Source organism: Astatotilapia calliptera, chromosome 23 (assembly GCF_900246225.1).
Source record: "Astatotilapia calliptera chromosome 23, fAstCal1.2, whole genome shotgun sequence".
Lineage (NCBI taxonomy): Eukaryota > Metazoa > Chordata > Actinopteri > Cichliformes > Cichlidae > Astatotilapia > Astatotilapia calliptera.
In genome coordinates, this window is record NC_039323.1 from 1061759 (window position 1) to 1082929 (window position 21171).

General features: G+C 47.3%; 1 protein-coding gene across 5 annotated transcripts in view; it reads right to left on the bottom strand.

The window, feature by feature from the left end:
* Positions 1 to 2755: 2755 nt before the first annotated feature.
* LOC113015645 (myosin IXB) overlaps positions 2756 to 21171 on the bottom strand; it is a 57906-nt gene continuing 39490 nt past the window's right edge. Inside the window, exons 6-44 of one of the 5 annotated variants that reach the window (XM_026157726.1) lie at positions 21078 to 21140; positions 19959 to 20058; positions 18694 to 18794; positions 18253 to 18382; positions 18077 to 18166; positions 17815 to 17931; positions 17571 to 17705; positions 17128 to 17249; positions 16884 to 17025; positions 16601 to 16796; positions 16087 to 16162; positions 13582 to 13695; positions 12787 to 12826; positions 12570 to 12692; positions 12398 to 12478; positions 12140 to 12250; positions 11850 to 11975; positions 11611 to 11760; positions 11369 to 11529; positions 10180 to 11274; positions 10020 to 10086; positions 9791 to 9906; positions 9547 to 9659; positions 9272 to 9456; positions 9082 to 9189; positions 8811 to 8981; positions 8677 to 8718; positions 8492 to 8603; positions 8324 to 8397; positions 7038 to 7230; positions 6832 to 6960; positions 6634 to 6739; positions 6365 to 6496; positions 5942 to 6065; positions 5720 to 5770; positions 5013 to 5128; positions 4779 to 4915; positions 4614 to 4668; positions 4279 to 4344 (exon numbers count right to left, since the gene is read on the bottom strand). In XM_026157726.1, the coding sequence (XP_026013511.1) occupies positions 4655 to 4668; positions 4779 to 4915; positions 5013 to 5128; positions 5720 to 5770; positions 5942 to 6065; positions 6365 to 6496; positions 6634 to 6739; positions 6832 to 6960; positions 7038 to 7230; positions 8324 to 8397; positions 8492 to 8603; positions 8677 to 8718; positions 8811 to 8981; positions 9082 to 9189; positions 9272 to 9456; positions 9547 to 9659; positions 9791 to 9906; positions 10020 to 10086; positions 10180 to 11274; positions 11369 to 11529; positions 11611 to 11760; positions 11850 to 11975; positions 12140 to 12250; positions 12398 to 12478; positions 12570 to 12692; positions 12787 to 12826; positions 13582 to 13695; positions 16087 to 16162; positions 16601 to 16796; positions 16884 to 17025; positions 17128 to 17249; positions 17571 to 17705; positions 17815 to 17931; positions 18077 to 18166; positions 18253 to 18382; positions 18694 to 18794; positions 19959 to 20058; positions 21078 to 21140 (5263 nt within the window). In that variant the 3' untranslated portion in view covers positions 4279 to 4344; positions 4614 to 4654. Of the gene's footprint in view, positions 4345 to 4613; positions 4669 to 4766; positions 4916 to 5012; positions 5129 to 5719; positions 5771 to 5941; positions 6066 to 6364; positions 6497 to 6633; positions 6740 to 6831; positions 6961 to 7037; positions 7231 to 8323; positions 8398 to 8491; positions 8604 to 8676; positions 8719 to 8810; positions 8982 to 9081; positions 9190 to 9271; positions 9457 to 9546; positions 9660 to 9790; positions 9907 to 10019; positions 10087 to 10179; positions 11275 to 11368; positions 11530 to 11610; positions 11761 to 11849; positions 11976 to 12139; positions 12251 to 12397; positions 12479 to 12569; positions 12693 to 12786; positions 12827 to 13581; positions 13696 to 16086; positions 16163 to 16600; positions 16797 to 16883; positions 17026 to 17127; positions 17250 to 17570; positions 17706 to 17814; positions 17932 to 18076; positions 18167 to 18252; positions 18383 to 18693; positions 18795 to 19958; positions 20059 to 21077; positions 21141 to 21171 lie in introns of all 5 variants that reach the window. The other 4 variants (XM_026157724.1, XM_026157727.1, XM_026157725.1 and 1 more) reach the window with 4 other exon arrangements.

A 21171-nucleotide genomic window follows, 5' to 3' on the forward strand; every position in this document is an offset into this window, starting at 1 on the left:
CGGAGCGTCGCCCCGCCTCTTTTTTTTTACGTTGTCAATGAAAATTTTACTTTAAAAAGCTAGACTTATAATAATAATAATAATACATTAATTATTATATTAATTATATTAATAATAATAATCTCGCCAGATCCCAAAGTTTTATCTTAATCTATTTCTCTCTATTCGAGAGAAATAAAATAATAAAATAAATATAAAACACATCATTCTGGCACGAAACCCACAACATGTCTGTATGTAGTACTTTTTTATTTATTTATGTTTTGCATGTGTTTATATACAGTTCTTAAAAAAAATACTGCCATAAAAATATTGTTTGTAAATTTTATTTATTGGGCAAATAAAACACTAAATTCACTTTTTTATACCCCAATTTGAGGCGCCATACTGGACTTCTCTGAGAGTCAAGCACAACGATTTTTTATTTTACGCAATGCCAGTAAATAATAATAATAATAATGTGCTTTCCTATTTTTTCTGCTTTTTTGTAAAAGATTACATAAATAAAATTAAAAATATGAGTTTTGACTGACAAGCTTGGACAAACTGGCGTCTCAGTCGTTACAGAAACATAGAAAATGAGTTTGATATTTTCATTACTGTTAATTTAGGGTAATTGTGGCATAAACATTACACTGGGTGGTGGCCTGATAGTTTATCAAGTATCCATGTATGCCTATATTGACTGTATTGATTATGTTTTGTTTTATAATACATGGGTTATTTTGCTGTACAGTATCTATGACACTCAAACTGCTTTACATGTAAACAGATGGAATGAAAGATTAGCACTGGATATAAAGTCATGTTGTGCTTATCACTACACTACAGTGCGTAAAGTATAATAGCCCATTTAGTGCACGGTCTGCATCACTTTATTTAGTGGCGCAGCAAAGATGAGTCAGGGCACTCAGTGTTTAGACCTTTTCTTATGGTCTACATCAGGGGTGCCCAATCCCGGTCCTCGAGAGCTACTATCCTGCAGCTTTTAGATGCATCCCTACTCCGACACAGCTGAATCAAATGGTTTGATCTCTTCAGCATGCCATCATGTTTGGCAAAGGCCTGATAACAAGCCATTCATGTGATTCAGGTGTGTGGGAACAAGGATGCATCTAAAAGCTGCAGGACGGTAGCTCTCGAGGACTGGGATTGGGCACCCCTGGTCTACATCATCTACAGCTCCTAGAATCATAACTATTTTTGCAACGTGGAGCACCGATTGGAGACAGTTGACTGAATCTTCTCACCAAAGTTTTAATCTGTAGCCGGAAACTTCTGCACCACCAACGGGCTGAAGTTGGAGCTGCGTTTTCCAGATATGAGGCATCTGTGGATCAAGTCCAAGAAGGAGGTCATCCGGCAGGTCACATGACACAGCCTGTTCAAATCTTCAGAGCAACAATTTTAGTCTTCATGTCAAAAAAATAGTCCCAGTCTGTTCAGGACTTTGTTTAATGATTTGTTAACCTAGTTCAAAGACCCCACATACCTATCACTGCAGCGCCCTTCCACCTGAGCATGCCCAGCTGTGTGGGTGGTGCAGAGAGGAGAACAATCATCTATCAGACTCACGTATCCCAACCCGCATGGAGGTACGTGAAACAACATAAACTTTAATTTGCTTAACAGTGGATGGTGTGCGAGGCTGGTAAATCACCCATGACCAGGAAGGAAAATGCTGACCACAGCTCAGGGCGTAAAAACGGCAAAAATAAATGTAACCACTTCAAGGGGCGCTTGCGTGACACTGTTAAAACTCATGTTGGTGTAATTTCCTGTGCGCGGCTCTGGTGCAGCTTTATGAAGTCTGAAGAAATGACTCGTATGACATCACTTGAAAAACAGATCTTGCATTGTGGCAGCTGATCCTGAACTGTGGAGCCTTTGTGTGCTCAAGGTGCATTAATTCCACTCCACACAAAATCAAAAGCAGCGAGGTCTGTGCAGACGGCTGCAGTTTACTGTGACAAAGAAGCGGCTCATTTAAGAAGACCTGACCCGAGTTGTAATGACTGTTTAAGGCAGGAATGGCTCCGTGAGACTGTAAAATTATACCCACCTCTGGGAGTTTTAGCCATCTTAAAGCAAAATGTTAAACATACACACTCCGGCCACTTTATTAGGTACACCTGTTCACCTAGTGGTTAATGCAAATATCAAATCAGCCGAGTCAGTGCTTTTAAACACGCAGATATAATCAAGACGACCTGCTGAAGCTCAAAATGAGCATCAAAATGAGCAAGAAAGGGGATTTAAGTGATACTGAACAGGGCTGGTTGTTGGTGTGAGGATTTCAAAGACTGCTGATCTGCTGGGATTGTCCCACACAACCATCTCTGGGGATTACAGATAAAGATCCAAATAAGAGAAAATATCCAGCAAGCGGCAGTTTGATGCTAAAGATCAGAGGCTGGCCCGACGGCTTGGAGCTTATAGGAGTGCAGAAGATCATCTCTGAACATGTTAAACCCTGAAGCAGATGAGCTACACCAGCAGGAGACCACACCAGGTGCAACATGTACCTAATGTAATGCCATGATGTGCAGTATTTCTAGTTTCATGTTACTACATATTGTCTGTGCTGAAGGTCCAAGTCAACCTATGAACCTAATTTGGAGCAGACTAACTCCTGGAGAGTTTATAAACGTCCTACAGTTTTATTTTAATAACTCTTGTTTATCACCAGCTTCTGTTTCCAGCGTAAAAGAAAATCGTTCTAATTGTGCGTGATGGAAACACAGAGCAGCGCACGTTACAAGCATCATGTACTGTATTTTCATGTTAATACTAAGAAACATTACAGCTCATTCAGTCAAAGTCACCATGCACTCTGTTACACATCAGAACATCTTCCTCATAATCCAGACGAACTAACATCATCATACATCATCATCATCAGCAGTCAGAGAGGAACATTAGTATTACATCTCATACAAAGTTGGCCGGAGCTGTGCTTCAGCAGACTTTTCTAATAATGGGACCGAGTGATTTTAGAGGAGGGGAAGTTCAAGGACACGCGGTGGCACCGCTCTTGGATCGTGGCTGGGTTTGTGTGGGTTTCCGTGGAGAAAGTGGCGTGTGCTGCTCCCGTTCCCTTTGCTGCGTGAATGCAATGACTTCCTATTTGGTGTGTTGTGCGGCGGGTAAAACATGAAGGCGAACAGAGAATGCTGTGTGTGTGCAACAGTCACAATGTGCAGGTTTAGGTCCTTGTTTTCCACGACAAACACATCCCTCCCTCTGCGAGCACCGTTCCATCATCGTGACATGAGAATGAGCTTTTTAACAAGTCAATGTACAACATCAAGGCACTAGCTAACGTTTCAGCGAGCGGGTTTCACTCACTGGGAGAACTAAGAAATGAAAAGTGCGACTGAAACCTGCAATATTTTCTTGAATTAGCACAAATTAATAAAAAAATCATTATGAGGCTACGGGAGGAAACTGCCTCTGGTCCCACTGAAGTAATCAACAGTGAGGACAACATATTAAAAAGATTGAAAAGGTGCTTGGCAACATGTGGTCCAGTCCTTTTGACTAACGACACGTTAGTTCCCTCAGACAGCAGCAGCTGCAGTTTGTGCGAGCTGGGTTCATGCATGTGGAGCCGCAGCAGCTGCGCCTGCGTCGCGTCTCTCCTTTCCTTTACACACATCAAGTTCCAGCCTGTCCGAGCGCTCTGCTGCGTCGAATCCGAGAGCGGTTGAATTCCTTTTGTTTGTCTGCTTGCGGGTCGCCGTCCTTAATCCTCTTCACCGTTCCAGTCGTTTGTGCTCCTTCCCGCTCAGACTTCATCATCCATGTACGGGATGTCTGGGTCAGAAAACCGTCTGTGGACGTTTGAGACTTTCATGTCGCTGTGCTGGAGCTGAGGAGTGGGCGCAGCCGTGGAGACGGAAGAAGAGGAAGAGGCGGCTGAAGGAGGACAGGAAGAAAAACGCAGCAGCAAGTCGCACTCTGACCCGTCGAGGTAAAGGGACTGGGTGCTGTCTTTACGGCGGCCAGGCTGCTCTCGTCTCTTGGCCGAGAAGGCAGGCGCTCGGCTTCCGGGAGGGGCGTGAGACTGAGGTGGACTCGAGGTTGGCGCCTGGGAGCAGACTCCCTGCGGGAGTTTAACCGTGTTTGGGATGATGGGGTTGCGACGCTGAAGCGGATGCCTGAAGGAGGCGTTGGAGGATTCAGAAGTTGAAGAAGTGCAGCTAGCCAAAGAAGAGGTGGAGCTAGCAGGGGTGAGGGTCGACACAGAGATGCGTCCACCGGGGACTTTAGGCCTCTGGGTCAGATCTGAAGGTTTGGGAAGACAAAGCGCTTTGGATCTCCTCAGCTGATGAGCACCGCGTCCTGGAAGAGAAGAGGATAGAGGAAGGATGAGGAATATTTAACCAAGAGGCTCACAGCAGAGTGAAAGCCAAAAGGAAGATCATGCAACCATGTTAGGCAAGAAGAAAAATCAAAATGCACCCAGTGAGTTACAATTACAAGCATCTGATCTGATGTGGACGCCAAATGTTCAGCAAATCAACTTTGGGTGAAACGTGAGCATGTAGCCGTGCCACACATGCATTTACATGCACACAAACACACAAAAACACGGTTGCCGTTCCTCCGACCTGCTTTGCTACAGAGCAGACGTCACCGCCCACCTTCACCATCACTGGTCCAGACCTGTGCCACAAAAGACAGGAAGGGCCCCGCCCAGCAGGCCCCGCGGTCTGGTCAGAAACCCGCAGGAGACAGAAACAGGTAGGAAGTCCAGACTGTACCTTACTACTGACCTTCAGGCTCCGAGCTGTGAGCCGAGCGCTGCTGCTCGTCCAAGAGGCTCTCAGAGCTCAGCGAGGCTTCGGAGTCGAGATTCTCCTGGTCTGAACCAGGCTGCTCCATCTCTGGCAGGCGACAGGCAAGATCCTCTCTGAAGGTGAGATGAAGAGGAAATCACATGCATTAGGAACTGGACAATGAAGACAGCACACCTGAGGAACTGAAAAGTGCTGAGAGCGCAATCTTACTTCTCCTGTTTGATGGACTTGATACGTTCCATCAGGTTCTTCTCGGCCTCCGTGTCCGAATCCAGAGGCTCGTTCTCGGGGACCACGCTCAGATCAGTGCTGACCTTCTCGTGCATCTGCACAAGACAGAGGATCACACCTTCACCCAAACTGAAAACGTCCACAGTATAACAAACGCTAAAGAAACAGACACACATGACTTTAACCCAAACCTGAAACTGAACCAAAAGGTGTTAGTGAGGTCGATGGGGAGGTTTTCATGCACCTGCATATGAATTCTTACAGAAAGTATTCAAAGAGATCCAAGTGAATACACACTTTTACTCTTTTCACCAAAATGTGCTGCCGAGTGATTGCTCTGTAGACAACACCACCTTCAGAGCTCTGTGGCCTTCTTTCCTCTTAAGGTTGAACAAATCAGTCACAAAACAGCTGTTCTTAGGTAGTAACAGTCCTTCAAACCCAGAACCACGGTGTGCTCTCACATCACAAGCAGGGCACAAACCAGTTAACAGCAACATGCAGTCTATTCCCAGTTAGTATGGAAGAATAAACAGTATTAAGGAAAGAAAAACCCCCAAACACACACACGACAGCCAAAGTTTGACCCACATCTTACATGCCATGCACAGGCGCCTCGACATGGCAGACCACTACAAACTACAACTACAAGGTCGACTCTACCAAGAGAAATCGATGATACGTACCACCGCTCCTTTGTAAGGAGCTGGTAGCCTGAGCGGTAAACGCCAGTAGTGCTAAAGAGAGACAAGGAACATTGGACACGTTACGCACGGAAGCTAAAGATATCAGATTCTGACAGTGGGGTCGACTTTATTACGTGACCTTCATCCAGCTTCTTAGTGTCGACTTAATTTGTCTAAATGGACAAGGACGCGGACAGAGGCGAGCGGCGCTCTCTTCCTCACCGTGTTCTGCCTCTTGAGCTTCAGCTGGTTAACGGCTAGAGCCTCGGCGTACTCCAGCTGCTCGATTTCCTCCATCTTCTCGTTGTAGCGCCGGATCTGCTCGTTGATGAGCATCTCCACACATCTGCAAACAAAAGAGTGATCAGGACCCACACTCCTTCCAGCCTTTGGGAGGTTTTGGACCAATTAGACGGCTCACGGGAGGGGCTCATGTGATTGGTGGGGCTTCTTTCTACTATTTTAGCGGCTTAACATTACAATACAAAGCATCGTGAGGATTGGTTCTATATAAAATAAACTGACTTAACCGAACAAATTAAAATGTAAATATTTCCTCTTTCAGAGTCCAAGTGAACACAAAGACCCCACACCCACCCAATTCAACCCTCATATTACATTCATGAGATTTCTTGGCGGTCTTACGTGGTTGTCTTGGCAACGTCTTTCATGCTGAGCAGTGGGTCTGCGCTGTCCGGGCAGCGGAGGATGCACGGTGCAAACACTATGGCCAGTGAGTTGGGAGACATGCGGTTGTGAGCCTCTTCTTTGCACACCCTGCAGGAGAATCACACACTGCTGTAAATGATCACCTCGCCGTTTAACTGAATACACGCATAACAAATAAGACGGGACGCAATGAGCCATCTCAGCGCAGGAGAAGTGATCAGAATCAAACAAACGAGGATCCCTGCCTGACGAGGTGGAAGACGAGCCTCTCCAAGGTGTTGTAATTTGCAGTCGGGAGCTCGTCCAGCACTTTATAGATGGCATGAAGCTGCTCCTGCTTCTCTGGAAGGTCTGACGAGAGGAAAATGCAACAAAAATCAATTCTTCAAAAACAGACAAAAATGCAAAGACACGAGCGCACTAGTGAGAAACGTCCTCCTCACCGACTGCATGCAGGAAGTCGTTATAATGTGTGAAGGTCATCAGTGGGTCTGGCAGCTCCCTCAGCCACTGCTTTACCAAGCCTGTCACTGTGTGGATGGGATAGTCTTCGAGGCAGGCCGAGTTGGGGTCTAAACACAAAGTCGTCGTCAGCTCAGCGATGTCGTTTTAGGAGTCAGAAAAAGCAGAAACCAAGTTGATGTCTGACCTGTGTCCAGTTTCTGGTGAAGCTCTTTCATCCGGTTGGCAGAGCCCGATTTGCGATAGATGCCCTCCGTGTAGAGGCCGTGCATCTCCACGTGCTCCAGCATCATTTCCAGCACCATCGGTACCGGATTCTTTTCATTGAGCAGGTGACACACACGCACCCCGAAGTGCTGCCCGGTAAACTCGTCATCATTCTGTGGAGTCACCAGACGGCAGCGGTCAGTCGGACCTCGCCATGATCCACCCACAACATCCGAATCACATTCTTCACTACAAACTTCACTGCGCTGTTATATATAGAAACATGTTCCCAAATATTATTGAACACGTGGAAGCGTGCTTCCCAGGCAGCTGCTTCCTCCCGAAGGGCCGCTTTCATTAACTTTATTTAACGTTTTCAAACACTGCGTGTCTATGATCAAAGATAAATATGCAGCCGACGGCGACAGTGCAAAAATGCTTCTTAAAAAGACCAGCAGAAAAAAAATGACTTGATTAGAAAATTTTATTTTTTATTCAAAGCTAGTGGAACAGGGGCTGGATTAGAAAACTTTTTATGCACAGTGTTTATGACTAATCACTAACCCAGCCCTGTATTTTATTTAATGCACAACACAGACTGTATATAAAAGATGGATACCACTGCAAATCGAAGCCAATGTTCTTAAAACTGCATTCTCTCCAATGGCCAGTAGAGGGCAACGCTGATGGTAACAAACCTCAACTGGAGAGAAAAATGACTCGACTTTAGTTCAGTGAACGTCTCGTGATGAGTTCATGGTCCCAAACATGAGTTTCAAACTTCTTCATGATGATAGGAAATTATGGTTACATTTAAAAACAAAGTGAGGTTTGATTCTGGGCGTGGCTACTTTGTGGCTATGACATGAAAGGGAGTGACATTTCGTAGTCTTCCTGACCTCTCCGTGCAGGTTAGACTACACACCACCTTTGAACATACATTTACACACAATGTCAACTAGCACATCATTTTTATTATGTTTGTGTTTTTTAAATTGAGTTAACAGGAACAGCAGGTAATTTTAAGTAGATGAGAATCATTTAAAACACTGGATTAACTCGTTTACAGTATTCCACAAACTTTAAACACTTCGTCTTCCTCTCATCCACGACTTCAAATCACGGATTAACCAGATGTGAATGTTAGCAGACGGTGGGAGGAGGAGAACCACTGCACCGACATGCTGCAGGAGTGTGCAGGTCTAACCTTTGGTGGGCAAATGCAAACCAGCCATCCTTTACTTACAGTCTATGATGAAAACCCACCTTTTTGGCAGAGAAGGTGGAGCAGTCGATGTTTATCTTGGAGATGCACTTCTTGTGGCACACCATTTTACAATCTGTGAGAAAAGATTAAGAATTGAACTCAGTCGAAGCTGAACTTGAGTCTTTTACAGCATGCTGTGCTGAAAACGCTTCGTCGGGCTCACTCACTGCTGCACATGTAGGCCTTCTCCATGCCCCAGATGTAGGAAGTACACTGGTCACATGACTGCATAATGTTGACCTGATAGTTACTGAAAATGTGATCCAGCGGATTTTCCACCTGAAAAGACAACCAATCAATTAAAGACAAAATCATTACTGTGATAAAAGACGTCAAACGCTGCATCACTTACACTTTTGTCTTTCTTCCTCCTCTTCTTTCTCGCTTTGGCGGGCTGACGACAGACAGGCACAAATCACAGGTGTGAACACTGTTTTTCTTATTCGCAGTGACGAGGCTGAACAAGTCGAGTTGCTTTGTTTTTACCTTTGCAGGTTCAGCCTCCTCCTTCTTCATCTCTCCTCTGATGAAACCATCCAGCACCGACTGGAACAGGTTCACCACCAGTTGGACTTCTTCCTTCCTTTTGCTCCCTGCCAGGTGCATCACTTTGTTCTGGTAGCCTGACATTAGACCTTTGTAGCCGATGGTGGGTTTCTGTTAGGAGACGGGAGGGAAAACGAGGAAGAAGAGACGATGGTGAGGGTGAACGTTGATCGTGTGATGAAGCTGCTTTGATGGCAGCTCAGAGACTTACAGGAAGAGAATACATGGCTTTGATGTTCTCTCTGAACTGCATGGTGGCTGTCACAAAGATGTTTTCCGTCTCTGACAGCGTCTTGCTCCTGGAGCGGAAATCGTTCACCTGCAGAGGAATAAAACCCTTTTAGAAACGTGCGAATCTCATTTCCTTCATCGAGTCCGTCATCTTGTCGCCTTTCGCTCACCTGGTTGCCCAGAAACTCGTCGAGGTGCCGCAGCTCGTTGGCGTTGGTGATTTCTCGATCCAGCGAGGCGTTCCACTGTTCAGAGACTCGTGTGGCTCGGCTGATTTTAATGCTGGGATTTCTGCCTATAGCTTTGCCGCCGCGGTCACCGGATTGAGATCGGGGCGCGTGTCCGGATATCGGGGCTGAAAGAGAGAATGCGTCCCGAGTCGTTAAGGCCAGAAACTACAGCAGGTGAGCAAAGCAGCTTCAGCTACTCCTCTTGTGCGATTTACCTTCCCATGCGGTCGACTTCTCGTTGAGAGTCTGAGCGAAGGTCAGCTCCCCGTTGTCTGGAGTCTGGGCATCTTTGCCTTTTTTAAAGATTTTGCTGAAGAAACCGCTGGGCCTGCGATCCACAGAAGCAAAACACATAAGAACGACCACACATTAGTTCACGTCACAGACACGCCTGACATTCATTCGTTTCTTTTTATGCAACCAGAACATGTGTTTGCACTCCATCAGCAGCTGTGGTACCTGTCAGGTGTGGATGCGACTGAGTGGGCTGAATCCTGGTACCCGGCAGCCTCCTGCTGTCTCTTTCTCACGGAGCCTCCCTTTGAAACATCACCAGAGCTGTCAGTCGGGGAAAGCTGTTCAGCAGAGAATATCCAGTTACTTACACGACATCAGAGCGCAGATGTTTCCACAAACTGACAAACGTTTCTCTATAACGGTCACTTTACATTGAATCGACGGAAAATACCTCTTTGATGGAAGCGCCGGCATCAGAGCCGGGAGACAAGCTGTCGATCGACGAGAATGTTTCATTCCTGAAACGCAGACAGAAGAGGAAGATCGATTAAAGAAAAGCCGAACTGAACCAACTGTTGTAAAGTAGCTTCAGCCAGCAGAATGAGACGTACAGCTTTTTGGTCTGTTCTCTGCTTTGAGGTGGAGAAGGGCTGATGTTCTCAGAGAGCTCCCCGTTACTCCTCCTCCCCCTCCACTTTTCCGGCTTCTCCTTTATCGCCCCAGGCCGACGCTGCAGATTTACCGCGCCGACATTCTCGCTGAGGCCGTTTCTCTCCGACAAAGAGTCGGCGGGCGCCAGAGGTAATGAAGACGGACGGACAGGACCGGCGGAGGGAGGAGAACTTTTTGCCTCCTTCTTCGCTCCCTTGTCTTCCTTCACTTTCCAGTTCACAAAGGTGTACTGGTCCAGCTCCTTGCTGTCTGAGCGCTCTTTTAGCTTCGATGGCTCCTGGTTTTTGCTCTTCGGCGTGGTCGTGGGATCCTTGTTGGTGGATGAAGACGAGGCGACTCGCTCGGACTCTCTGCGGCTGTGTTCCAGCCCTCTTTGCCTCCTCTGCTCCCTCTTCTCCTGGCTCCTGGTTGACAGGCCCCTGTTAACAGTCGAAGATTGTGGTCTCTTTTGTTCAGCGTTTGGAGGTGTGGAGGTTGTGCTAGCTTCTTTATCCTCACCCTCAGCTGGAGATGTGGGCGTAAGTGCACTGGAGATGAGCCTATCAGAGGGCAGATCAGCCTTTGACTCTTCTAGTGTTTGGCTCTCCAGATCCTCCTCCTCCTCATCCAGCTGGGGTCCAGCCTCAGCTTGGTTACTGCAAGCTTCCGAATGCATTGCCTCACGCTCCAGCTCTTTCTCTTTGCCACGTTCTTCCTCTGAATTTGAACTTCTATTAACATCTTCACCCTCCTCTTCCTCCTCTAAACCCTGTGCATTGAGGTTTTTATCCAGCATCTCCTCAGTGACCAGCTCTATATCCGAGTCCTCTCTCGTTTGAGGTTCCTCTGCAAGTCGTTGCTCCTTTGCTTTCCTGGCTGCCTCTTCTGCCCTTCTCCTTGCTGCTTCTTCCATTCTTCGCCTTTGCTCCTCTTCTGCTTTTCTTCTTGCCTCTTCCTCCTCTTCCCTTCGCATCCTCTCTTCTTCTGCAGCCCTCCTCCGAGCCTCTTCTTCCTCCTCCTCTTTCTTCCGTTTCTCCTCACGGATTGAAAGGCACCTGAAATGCACAGCAGATAATGCGACACCAGACTGTCAGCGTCACCTCTCACGCAGCAGATTACACAGGCAGCCCTGCCGAGTGTGTTTTCTACCTTCTGCGTGCAGAGTGTCCTCTGACCAGGGCCTGGATTTTGGTAGCGCCTCTTCTTTGCTTGGCGTACGCCGATCTCTGTCTGTGGCCTCTCCACACCGCCTGGATCAGAGTGGCCGCCTGCCGTCTTTGCTCCTCTCTGCGGTACCGACGCCATGAACGCTGAGAGAGAGGGCGACGGTGAAAACAATCAGCACCGTTCTTAAAATACCTCCCAGAGTTTGGAATCGGGTCTGTGTTTACCTGGATCGTGACGGCCGCCTGCCTCATTTCTAGAAACTCTTTCCTCTGCAGGTGAGCTCTGACCCAGCGCTGCAGGAAGATGATCTTGCGCATTACGTCCTTGTGCAGCACGTCCTGCAGCTGCTGTCGCTCGAGCTCTTTCAAGAACACCTGAAAGGACAAAACACACCAGGGTGGCATCACGAATGTGGATGCTGGTGTCTGCAGGACCACGTTTATAGGAGCGTAACAGGTTGTACCTTTGTTTTGCCTATCTGGTATGTGGTCGGGTTGAGGCCCATCTTCTTCTCAAGCAGCGCTGAGATGTCCTCTTTGCAGGCAGTCGCGTTCTTTGGCAGCAAAACCCTGAACTGCTCCATGAAGTCCTGCAGGAACAGAAAAGCATATGAATACAGCAGGTGGAGCAGTTTCCACTTCTGTTTTTCACATGTGCCCTGACGCAGACCAGAATATTAACATCTAATCAACATGAAAATATGAACTCCGCGCCTGAAGTAAATTTCCCAAAGGAAGGGCACGTTTGCAATACCTGGAATGTGTACTTGGCTCCGTAGCCGGACCTCCTGATGCGAACGGTCTCCAGCATACCCGTGTATCGCAGCTGCTGCAGCACCAAGGCTTCATCCAGATGCATCTCCTTCTGCTCAGTTTGACATAAATACCCACGATCCTCATTTACAAAGTGGTAACAATGTGACGAGTTCTTGTTATTAAAAGCACCAAGAATTTACGCTGTTATTGCATTTAAAAGGAAAGAAAACATCAACGACTAAAGAATCGCGCTTACCTTCTCAGCATTGGAGCGGATACACCGAATGAAGAAAGGCTCGGCTCTGTTTAGAGTCTCTAAGAGTTTGGTCAGAGAAGTCTGAGGACAACAAAAACAGCGGTTTGCCGAAGCTTCGCAGAGGCGATTGTTTGCAAGCACAATGTGCAGATAAGGTTACAGGTAAAGTTACCTGGAACTGGGCACTGATGCTGGGAGGCTTCTTCTTCTTGTGCAGGTGGAGCAGAGACTTGGTAGTGCGATCCTGCAACGTCAGGCTCACGATGAACTTTAGAGATCGAGAATCCAGCAAACTCTGCAGAGCAATAAATGGAAGATGAATTCCTTTGCTTGCAATCTTCAAACTGAGGAAGAGCACAATCTCAGGTTTATCTGCCTTTACACTTTACCTTTGGGATGGGTTGCCTTATTTTGATGCCCTTGTTTTTCCTGCAAAAAGTGAAGAAACAAACTTTGAGTCTGACGGACAGAAGTGCTGAACGCCTGACGACTTAATGAGGAAGCGGATGATGTACGTGAAGGCCAGGTTAGTATGGATGGGTGACTCCTTCATGCGCAGACAGTGATGAACATTAGGCTTGGACCTGAATCGGATGAATGACGAGCGCGAGAAGCAAGACTGATGAGAAGGTGAGTGACGAGGGAAGGACGACAGACAGAGGAAGAGGATGTATGCTGCAGGAGACGGGATGTAACTCTACACAATGAGCCCAGCAGAGGCTCGTACTCAGACGTACTCTCTCTTTCATCACTGCATAAAAACAAAACCCTAAACTTCAAATCCTCGCCGCTGCTTCTGCTGTAAAATGTAACATGCTGCAAGGCTGCTGGGCCATTACGTCACAAGATGCTCTGAAGGACCTTGCATGCCAACAGTCTAGAAATTCATGCAGCAGCAAAAGTATTCATGGCGTTTCAGCCTTCAAGAAACCTCGGCACCTACACACCAGAGCTAACAATATGAAAACGCAATAATGAATATTTTATTTGATCAAATCACATCAGACTGGAATCATCTGGCTTTAAATGTGACCGCGGAAACTAGTCACTGCTGGAAATATCGACTCCAGCTCCAAACACGTGTGATCTACTTTATTATTTAAATAAAGTTTAACATGAGCATGGTCTGCCTGAGCTGCACTGATCTGAGCAGGAGCTGATGCCAGGTCTGTCTGCAGACTCACTGAAGGACGTGTCGCGGGAAGCGGAGGCGACCCCAGGACTGCAGCAGTTTGCGAGGGTCCTCACCATCCAGCTGCAAGTTCTTAATGGAGCTGATGATCTCTGCATGCATGTTTCTGATCACACCGCACGCACACGCACAATCGGCATAAACAGGGGGGAGGGAGGGGAAGCAGGAGAGGTGGGGGGGAAACAGAGAAGGGGCAAAGAAGGAGGGAAGGAAAAGAAGTAAAGCGGGGTGTGACAAAACATCTCTGTTAGGAAAACAAACCACCAAAAACACACACTCAGGAGAAACGTCAGCTTTCACACTGTGAAGAATGACCCACAAAACCTTTAGTGTTCATGTAGAAGGAAACCACAACACACAGACACACAACCAGGAAGCTATGAAGCCCTATAAGAGCAAAAAAAAGGACACAGAGGACGGGAGATACAGGGTCGGACACACACACACGCACGCAAACACACGCACGCACACAGACACACACACACACACACACACACACACGCACGCACACACACACACACGCACACACACACACACACACACAGACACACACACAGACGCACGCACGCACACACACACACGCACGCACACACACACACACACACAGACACACACACAGACACACACACACACACACACACGCACGCACACACAGACACACACACACACACACACACACACAGACACACACACAGACACACAGACACACACACACACACACACACACACACACACACACGCACGCACACACACACACACACACAGACACACGCACACACACACGCACGCACACACACACACACACACACACACACGCACGCACACACACACACACACACAGACACACACACACACACACACACACACGCACGCACACACACACACACACACACGCACGCACACACACACACACACACACACACAGACACACACACACAGACACACACACACAGACACACACACACACGGACGCACACACACGGACGCACACACACACACACACACGCACGCACGCACGCACGCACACACACACGCACACACACACGCACGCACACACAGACACACACAGACACACACACACACACACACACAGACACACACACACACACACACACACACACGCACACGCACAAACACACGGGGACACACACTGTGGTGAGATCACATGCAGAGCTGCTGTTCCCTCTGTCTCCATGCTGCGGCTGTTACTGGCTGTGTGGCTGCTGGACGTCCTCTGGTACTTCAACAGAGGCCGGTGAGGTTAATGGTACACGGGGCTTTTCCGTGCCTCAGATCTAGTCCATGCATTACTTTTGCAGTACTTACCACGACTGGACATGAGAACAGGAGGTCAGACAGTGAAGGAACAACAATTAATGTGCCAGTGAAACATAACCTCTGCAGCTCACTGCTGCACATCTGGAAAGCGTCGGGCGATTGAATGTTGGTGAAAACTGAATTTAGGGTGTTTTTGAAACATAATTTCAGACCTGCAAGCAGGAGGCAGAGGTCTCAGCAGACCAAAATATCTGTTATGGTTTTGTTCCAGTCTCTGAAAGCTCTCAGTCGTCTTTGTGTGTGAGAGCAGGGCTGTCGGCACCTGCACCAGTGTCTGCGAGCGCTTCCTGATGCAAGTAATCCAGGTGGCTAATCAGAGCGGACCAGCTCAAACACTGTCCTGCGCTCTACAGCAAGAATAAATACGAGGAAGAGGGATTATTGCAGCTGGGGGTTTACAGTGAGGGAAGACGAAGCACGACTCTGCTGAGCTCAGTTCGGCTGCTGTGCTGGGCTGACTCCATATTTAAGGGAGCAGACATTTTAGCATGTAACGTATCCGAGTGCTGTGGTTGGACAGCTCGGATGATCGCTTTGTTTGTAAACGAGAGCAAACTCAGAAAACGGCACAAAACAAAACGCAGTTCCTTCGTGTTTGGCCTCGTGCTCTCTGGTGTCTCACGTCTCTCCCCTGGCCAAACAAATTCACTTACTTCTTACTGTCAAAGCTAGCAAAGATGTCTTCAAAGGCCTCTAGAGGGCGCTCCTCTGAGTGATCAAAGTAGAAATCGAGCATAGAAGCTCGTCTGTGGAGGGGAAACGGAGAGGAGAGAACCGCACACACAGAGGATATGGGTGACGGAGGTAAAGTGAAGGAGGATTTATCTTTAGTGGCGCTGGTGAGAGATGCGTCTGTGCCAGTGCTGAGGATTCAATTCAAATTAGACAGTAACAAAGCAGAAAGGATCAATGTGGAGGTCCAGATCTTTCACCTCCAACAGGAAGCTGGTGTGTGTGTGTGGCAGCTTCATGAAGGGTGAACATTATGTTGATCCCGTTTAAAATAATCAGTCTGTGCTTCGTGACAATAACACCGTTATTAGCTGCCACGTCCACAGGCACAGATTTCCTCCAGAAGAGCCTGAAGGTTAAAAAACCAGCCCGAGCACGACACCCAGAAGGCGAGTTTCATAGTTTCGTGTTGAATTACGTTACTTACTTGTACATTCTTTCTATTGCGGTATTGCACCGCTGAAGCTCTCCTAAAGGAGTTCTGGTGACTGGACGGATAACACCTGACACCCCGAACAAACACAAGAGAGAAAAATCATTATTAACATCGGGAAAGCCGTTCGATTTCAAAGTTTCTGGCAGGAAAAAGGTGTTATCAAAGTCACATGACTCTTTTTTGTGTGTTTAGTATATTTAATCCTGATAATGCAAATAAAAAGGCAGCAAATCAGACTTGTGGGAACAGTTTTGGAGAAACTTTAGCCTCAACTCTGCAGGCTGCATTACTTCTATGTGCACAATGATGGAGCAGAGACACTGCAGCAGTGAAAGTCATCATATCGCTTACTTTCACTGAAACCAATGCAGTCTTTTATAATTATCAGCTTAACAATTAATTCATCTGCAGAATTCAGATTATTTTGCAGACGATTCATTTCAGTTATTAAGATTAATCATGTGCTAAATAATTAATCTGGCATGTCTTCACACTAATAACACACCTGCAGTTTTTGCTGCCCAGGTGCGACCGGCCTCGTTGAAAGCAGCGAGGCCCCTGATCGTAGCTCTCAGGATGCCCCATCGAAACATGGCCACCGGGTCCATGCCTATGAGCTGCCGCACGTACGCTCTGTCGCTGCTCCGCAGCAGCGCCACAATGTCCGGGCGCATGTGGTCTGTGTTCTTCTCCCGGAAATCCTGGTGAGGTGAGAGGCAGTTACGAGTGAGACACAAACCCTCGCACTCAAACCGAGGTCCAATCGTCCTTTTGTCTCCACTCCCTACCTTGATGTGATATTTTACTTTCCCAGCAAAGTGCTGGATGACGAAGGCGGGCTCCATGACCGGCGTGGGGACAAAGTATTTGTTGCACTGGTGCTGCTGCTTGAATTTGGCTAATAAAGTCTCATCTGTGGCATGTGGAAAGCTGGGTCACAGACACAGAGAAGAAGGAACGATGAGAGAAGCACAGATTAAGGAAAAAGAAAATCAGGATAAATCGACGTCGATTAAAATAAACTTTTCTTACTTGCTCTCCTCATCCAGGAGGTAGAGCAGGCCAGTGGGTTTCTTGCTGATGAGATGGATGCAGCCCACGTTGTCTATGTAGTCGATGTTGTGCCAGGTGATGCCCTCTGCTTGGTACTCCTCCTGGATGCGACAGGACAGAGCATTAAGAGGTTAAACGTGTCACCGCTGCTCTTTTAACCCAAATATCTGGATTTTTAGTCTCAAAAAGAAACAAACTGCACCATCGTGTGACTGCAAAGTTATGTTTGACTACAAAAATGCAATATTATTACAATAACTTGATTTATAAACCAGCACGAACTCCCACATAACGGTTCTCCTCCGCGGAGATCGGGTAATGTTTGGATGAGTCATCCTTCACACGCTCGTTATTATAAACAGAGAGTCTGAGGCGCTCGAAGGCAAACCTCCTGACAGTGCAGCGTCCACTGCACGTCTCACCTGCTCCAGATTGAAGATGTGATGGTTGAAGTAATACTGCAGCTGCTCGTTTGCATAGTTGATGCAAAACTGCTCAAAGCTGTTGGTCTCAAAGTCCTCGAAGCCAAAAATGTCCAGGACACCGATGGATAAGCACTGGAAAACAACCAGAACGCCAAGTGAACGCCAGCGCCAAGCGAACAAAGGGAGGCGACCTAACTGGACTTTTCATGTCTTTGCACTTTCTGATGTGTGTGTTTCTTACTGGAACAGACTCCTCCATGTCTTTCTTATTGAGCAGTGCGTGATTGATGCGCAGGACAATCCAGTCAAATAAGGCGCTGTACAGAGATTTGGCCATAGAGTCTCGTGCTGTGATGGCCTGATAGGAGATAAAAGAGGGGGCGATGCACAGAGCGTTAGAGGCAGAAAAACCCAGAACACACCAACAGGAAGAAGAAATCCAAAGCACGAATAAAGAGGAAGTAGACGCTAATGAGAGACTGCACTGATGCTCCTGAGCCCACCTCAGAGTGTCTGTAGGGCAGGATCAGCTTGTCATTGACCGTCACCGTCTTCCTCTTAGTCAGCGCCTCCACCAGCAGCTCCTCTTTAACCTGAGTGACATCAGCAGTTTAACAGTGGCAGCCGCACACACCTACACAAACTGAAGCACGGAGTCACAAACACACATTCAAGTTACCTTTAGTAGGTCAGAGAGGGTTGCCAGGACCTCTGGTGGGCCCACGTCCAAGCCTTCATCTCGGCCCGTTGCCTTCTTCGTGTAGGTCACGTTGCCAAGGTACAGGATGGCGGAGAGCACAGAAAAGATCCTGCGACACAATAATAACAATGACACACTTTAGAAAGAAGACAAACATGAGACACGTGTGGTGCTGGTCTTCAGCCCGAGCGTCCCTTTGAGCTGTGAACTGAATAGAGCCATTGTAGTAGCTGCACGCCGTCTCTAATAAACTGGCTGATTGGCTCATTAGCTGCAGAGACTGCCAGGCTCTGAAAAGTATCTTTGTTGTAATCTGGGGCTGGTAATGTGACTCAGTGCTCACACTAACATAACTCGTGTTTACAGGACTGAAGGCAAAGATGCTTCTGCGTGGAACAGCGAGGCTTTCACTTCACTTACTGTTTCTTGGTGGCGGGAAGGAAGCCGACCATTTCCATCGCCTGCTGCAGCCGTTCAAAATCGTGACGCAAATCTTCCTCATCTTCAATCTTAAAATTTTGCTGCGAGGAACAAGAACGAGGCAGTTATCGAGTGTTTGGAGATGGAAATAAAAAGGTGAAGCGCAAAACGGACACACGGGTGAAGGACGGAGGCGTGTGAAAAGCAGGTGGAGGAGAGGGGAATAACAACGAGAGAGAACAAAGAGCGGCTCATTAACATGCAGGACACACGGACTGCAGCTTGGCTGCATTCATGAATATATCAGGTCACTCAAAGGGAAGCACGGTGTGACTGTAGTGCAGGGGTCGGCCACCTTTCTGATGACGAGTGGCGTCTAAAGTTCCCTCAGACGTCACTGCGCCATAGCAACCGTGGCATTAGCAATACATGTAATAACGCTCTATATCAGTGGTTGTGTTTGTGTGTATTTCCATGGTGCTGATGCTGAGCAGACAGATCCCTGATGCGTTTGAAGCGTAAAAACTGCCAGCTAGCAACGCCTCTGTCACCGGTAGGCGGAGTGATTTTTAGCCAATTACAAGCTGAATCTGGTAGTTGGGGTTGTTAGCTGAGATAGCGTCATTAAGAAGCGGCACAACTAACGTGTCTACGCGAGCTAATCTGCGATGTGCACCGCTGGCCCGGCCATTTATTTTTGATGCACCTTCTCAGATTAACTCGAATGCTCAGGGTGGCCGACCCCTGCTGTAAAGGCCACGCCCATGACCAGGTTCAAAGGTTAAAAATCAACAGGAAAGTTATTTGGTGGGCCGAAAACAGGAGACTGAAATTAAATGGAGAAAATAGTTTAGATAGGAAAGCTTGCTGATTCCTGATCTATCAAAAGAGACGTCACACTTTATCTGAAAATGCTTCATTTTAGGTATAAATGAGCTCATCAGCCGTCCTGATGAGTGTAACTCAAATCTGATTCCTTAATACTTAAGAAACATTTCCATTGCTGGTGGAAAAAACCAAAAGCAAAACGTGAGCCTGCTATGAAACATTAAAATGATGCAGGCAGCTTCCTAAATAAAACCTGCTTTAAATGTTATCTTAGCTAAAGCCCAGCTGCAGATCGAGCAGATGCTGTGGGCCAAAACACCAGACAAATATTTTAAATAAATAAATGTTGTTCATTTCCATATTTATCACATTTGTCACAGGCGGCCCTGGAGGAGGGCGACTGAGGCCCCTGTGGCGCCGGAGCAGCGACTCTGTACCTGCTTGAGGTAGAAATAGTCTTCAGGCGGCAGCAATTTGAACTCCTTTCGTTCTTCCTCTGAAGCGCCCAGCAGCAGGTAGTAAAACACGTGATAGTTCCTGGAAAAGGAAAAAAAAAACATGAACTTTACACCAAGTTATTACTGAGGGAAAAAGTTCCCTTCATTTTTATACCATTGCTGTTCATTAGTAGATGTACGAGCTTATGGCCACAAACAGACTGAGTCAACACACTTTATAAAGTCTGAAGCTCGGTGCTGTTTACAGAAGTTTTCCACTGGCGCTATCAGCGAGCAGGTAGCTTTGTTGTATGAGCACACGGGAGTAATGAGTTTCCACACTTATCACTAAGAAACAATAACACCACCCAGCAGACGCACCGTCAACTGCAACTGCAACTATGTGATTAACGGCGCACACGGAGCAGGCGGCAGTGGGCGGGGGGTAACGTGACGTAATCGGCAGCAGTAGGTGAACAGATTTTCCAAAACTAGCTGTGAAAACCTCGACAGGAAGCTCGTCTCCCACCTAAAAACAGCTACTGGAGGCTTTTCTACACACACGAAGCATCAGCTGAGCTCCAGAGTTTAACGTGTGTTTTTAAGGACAGATACGCACACCTCCATGTGGCAGACACACATATACACAAAGGATAAACTAGTGTCAGTCCCACTTTTTAGATTATACTCTTTTAATCTTGTGTTTCTTTTAAAGATCATCATCAGCATTCAGCAGGAACCACTGATGTTAATGTCAGTTTATCTGTGACAGTCGGCCTCTTCCTTTGACTCACTGATAGATCCCACAGAGAAAACAGAATGATGAAGCAGGATTACGTCGCTCTGACTGCGTTTCTAAGTTACCAAAGTGAAATAACTGTTTGCATATTAGTCACACAAGCAGCGACAGACTAGCAGTCTAGTTGGTAGGAAACAGTGCAGTGAGCAACACGAGAGGCAGCGTCAAGGCGACGAGTTGGTTTCAATGTGCAGCAACGAATCTTCTTAACTGTTGGTCAAAACTTGCTTTTCAGTGTTTATTATCTGCAAATAAACACAACTGCAGGTCCTGGTTATATAAGACGACCTCATGAGGGTCAAGACCCCGTCATTCCTCACCTCTCATTCTTCTCCCTAGAGACCAGACGAGACTTCTCCAGGAGGTACTTCTCCACCACTGCCCTGCAAGATGGAGAAAAACACAGTGAGGGGG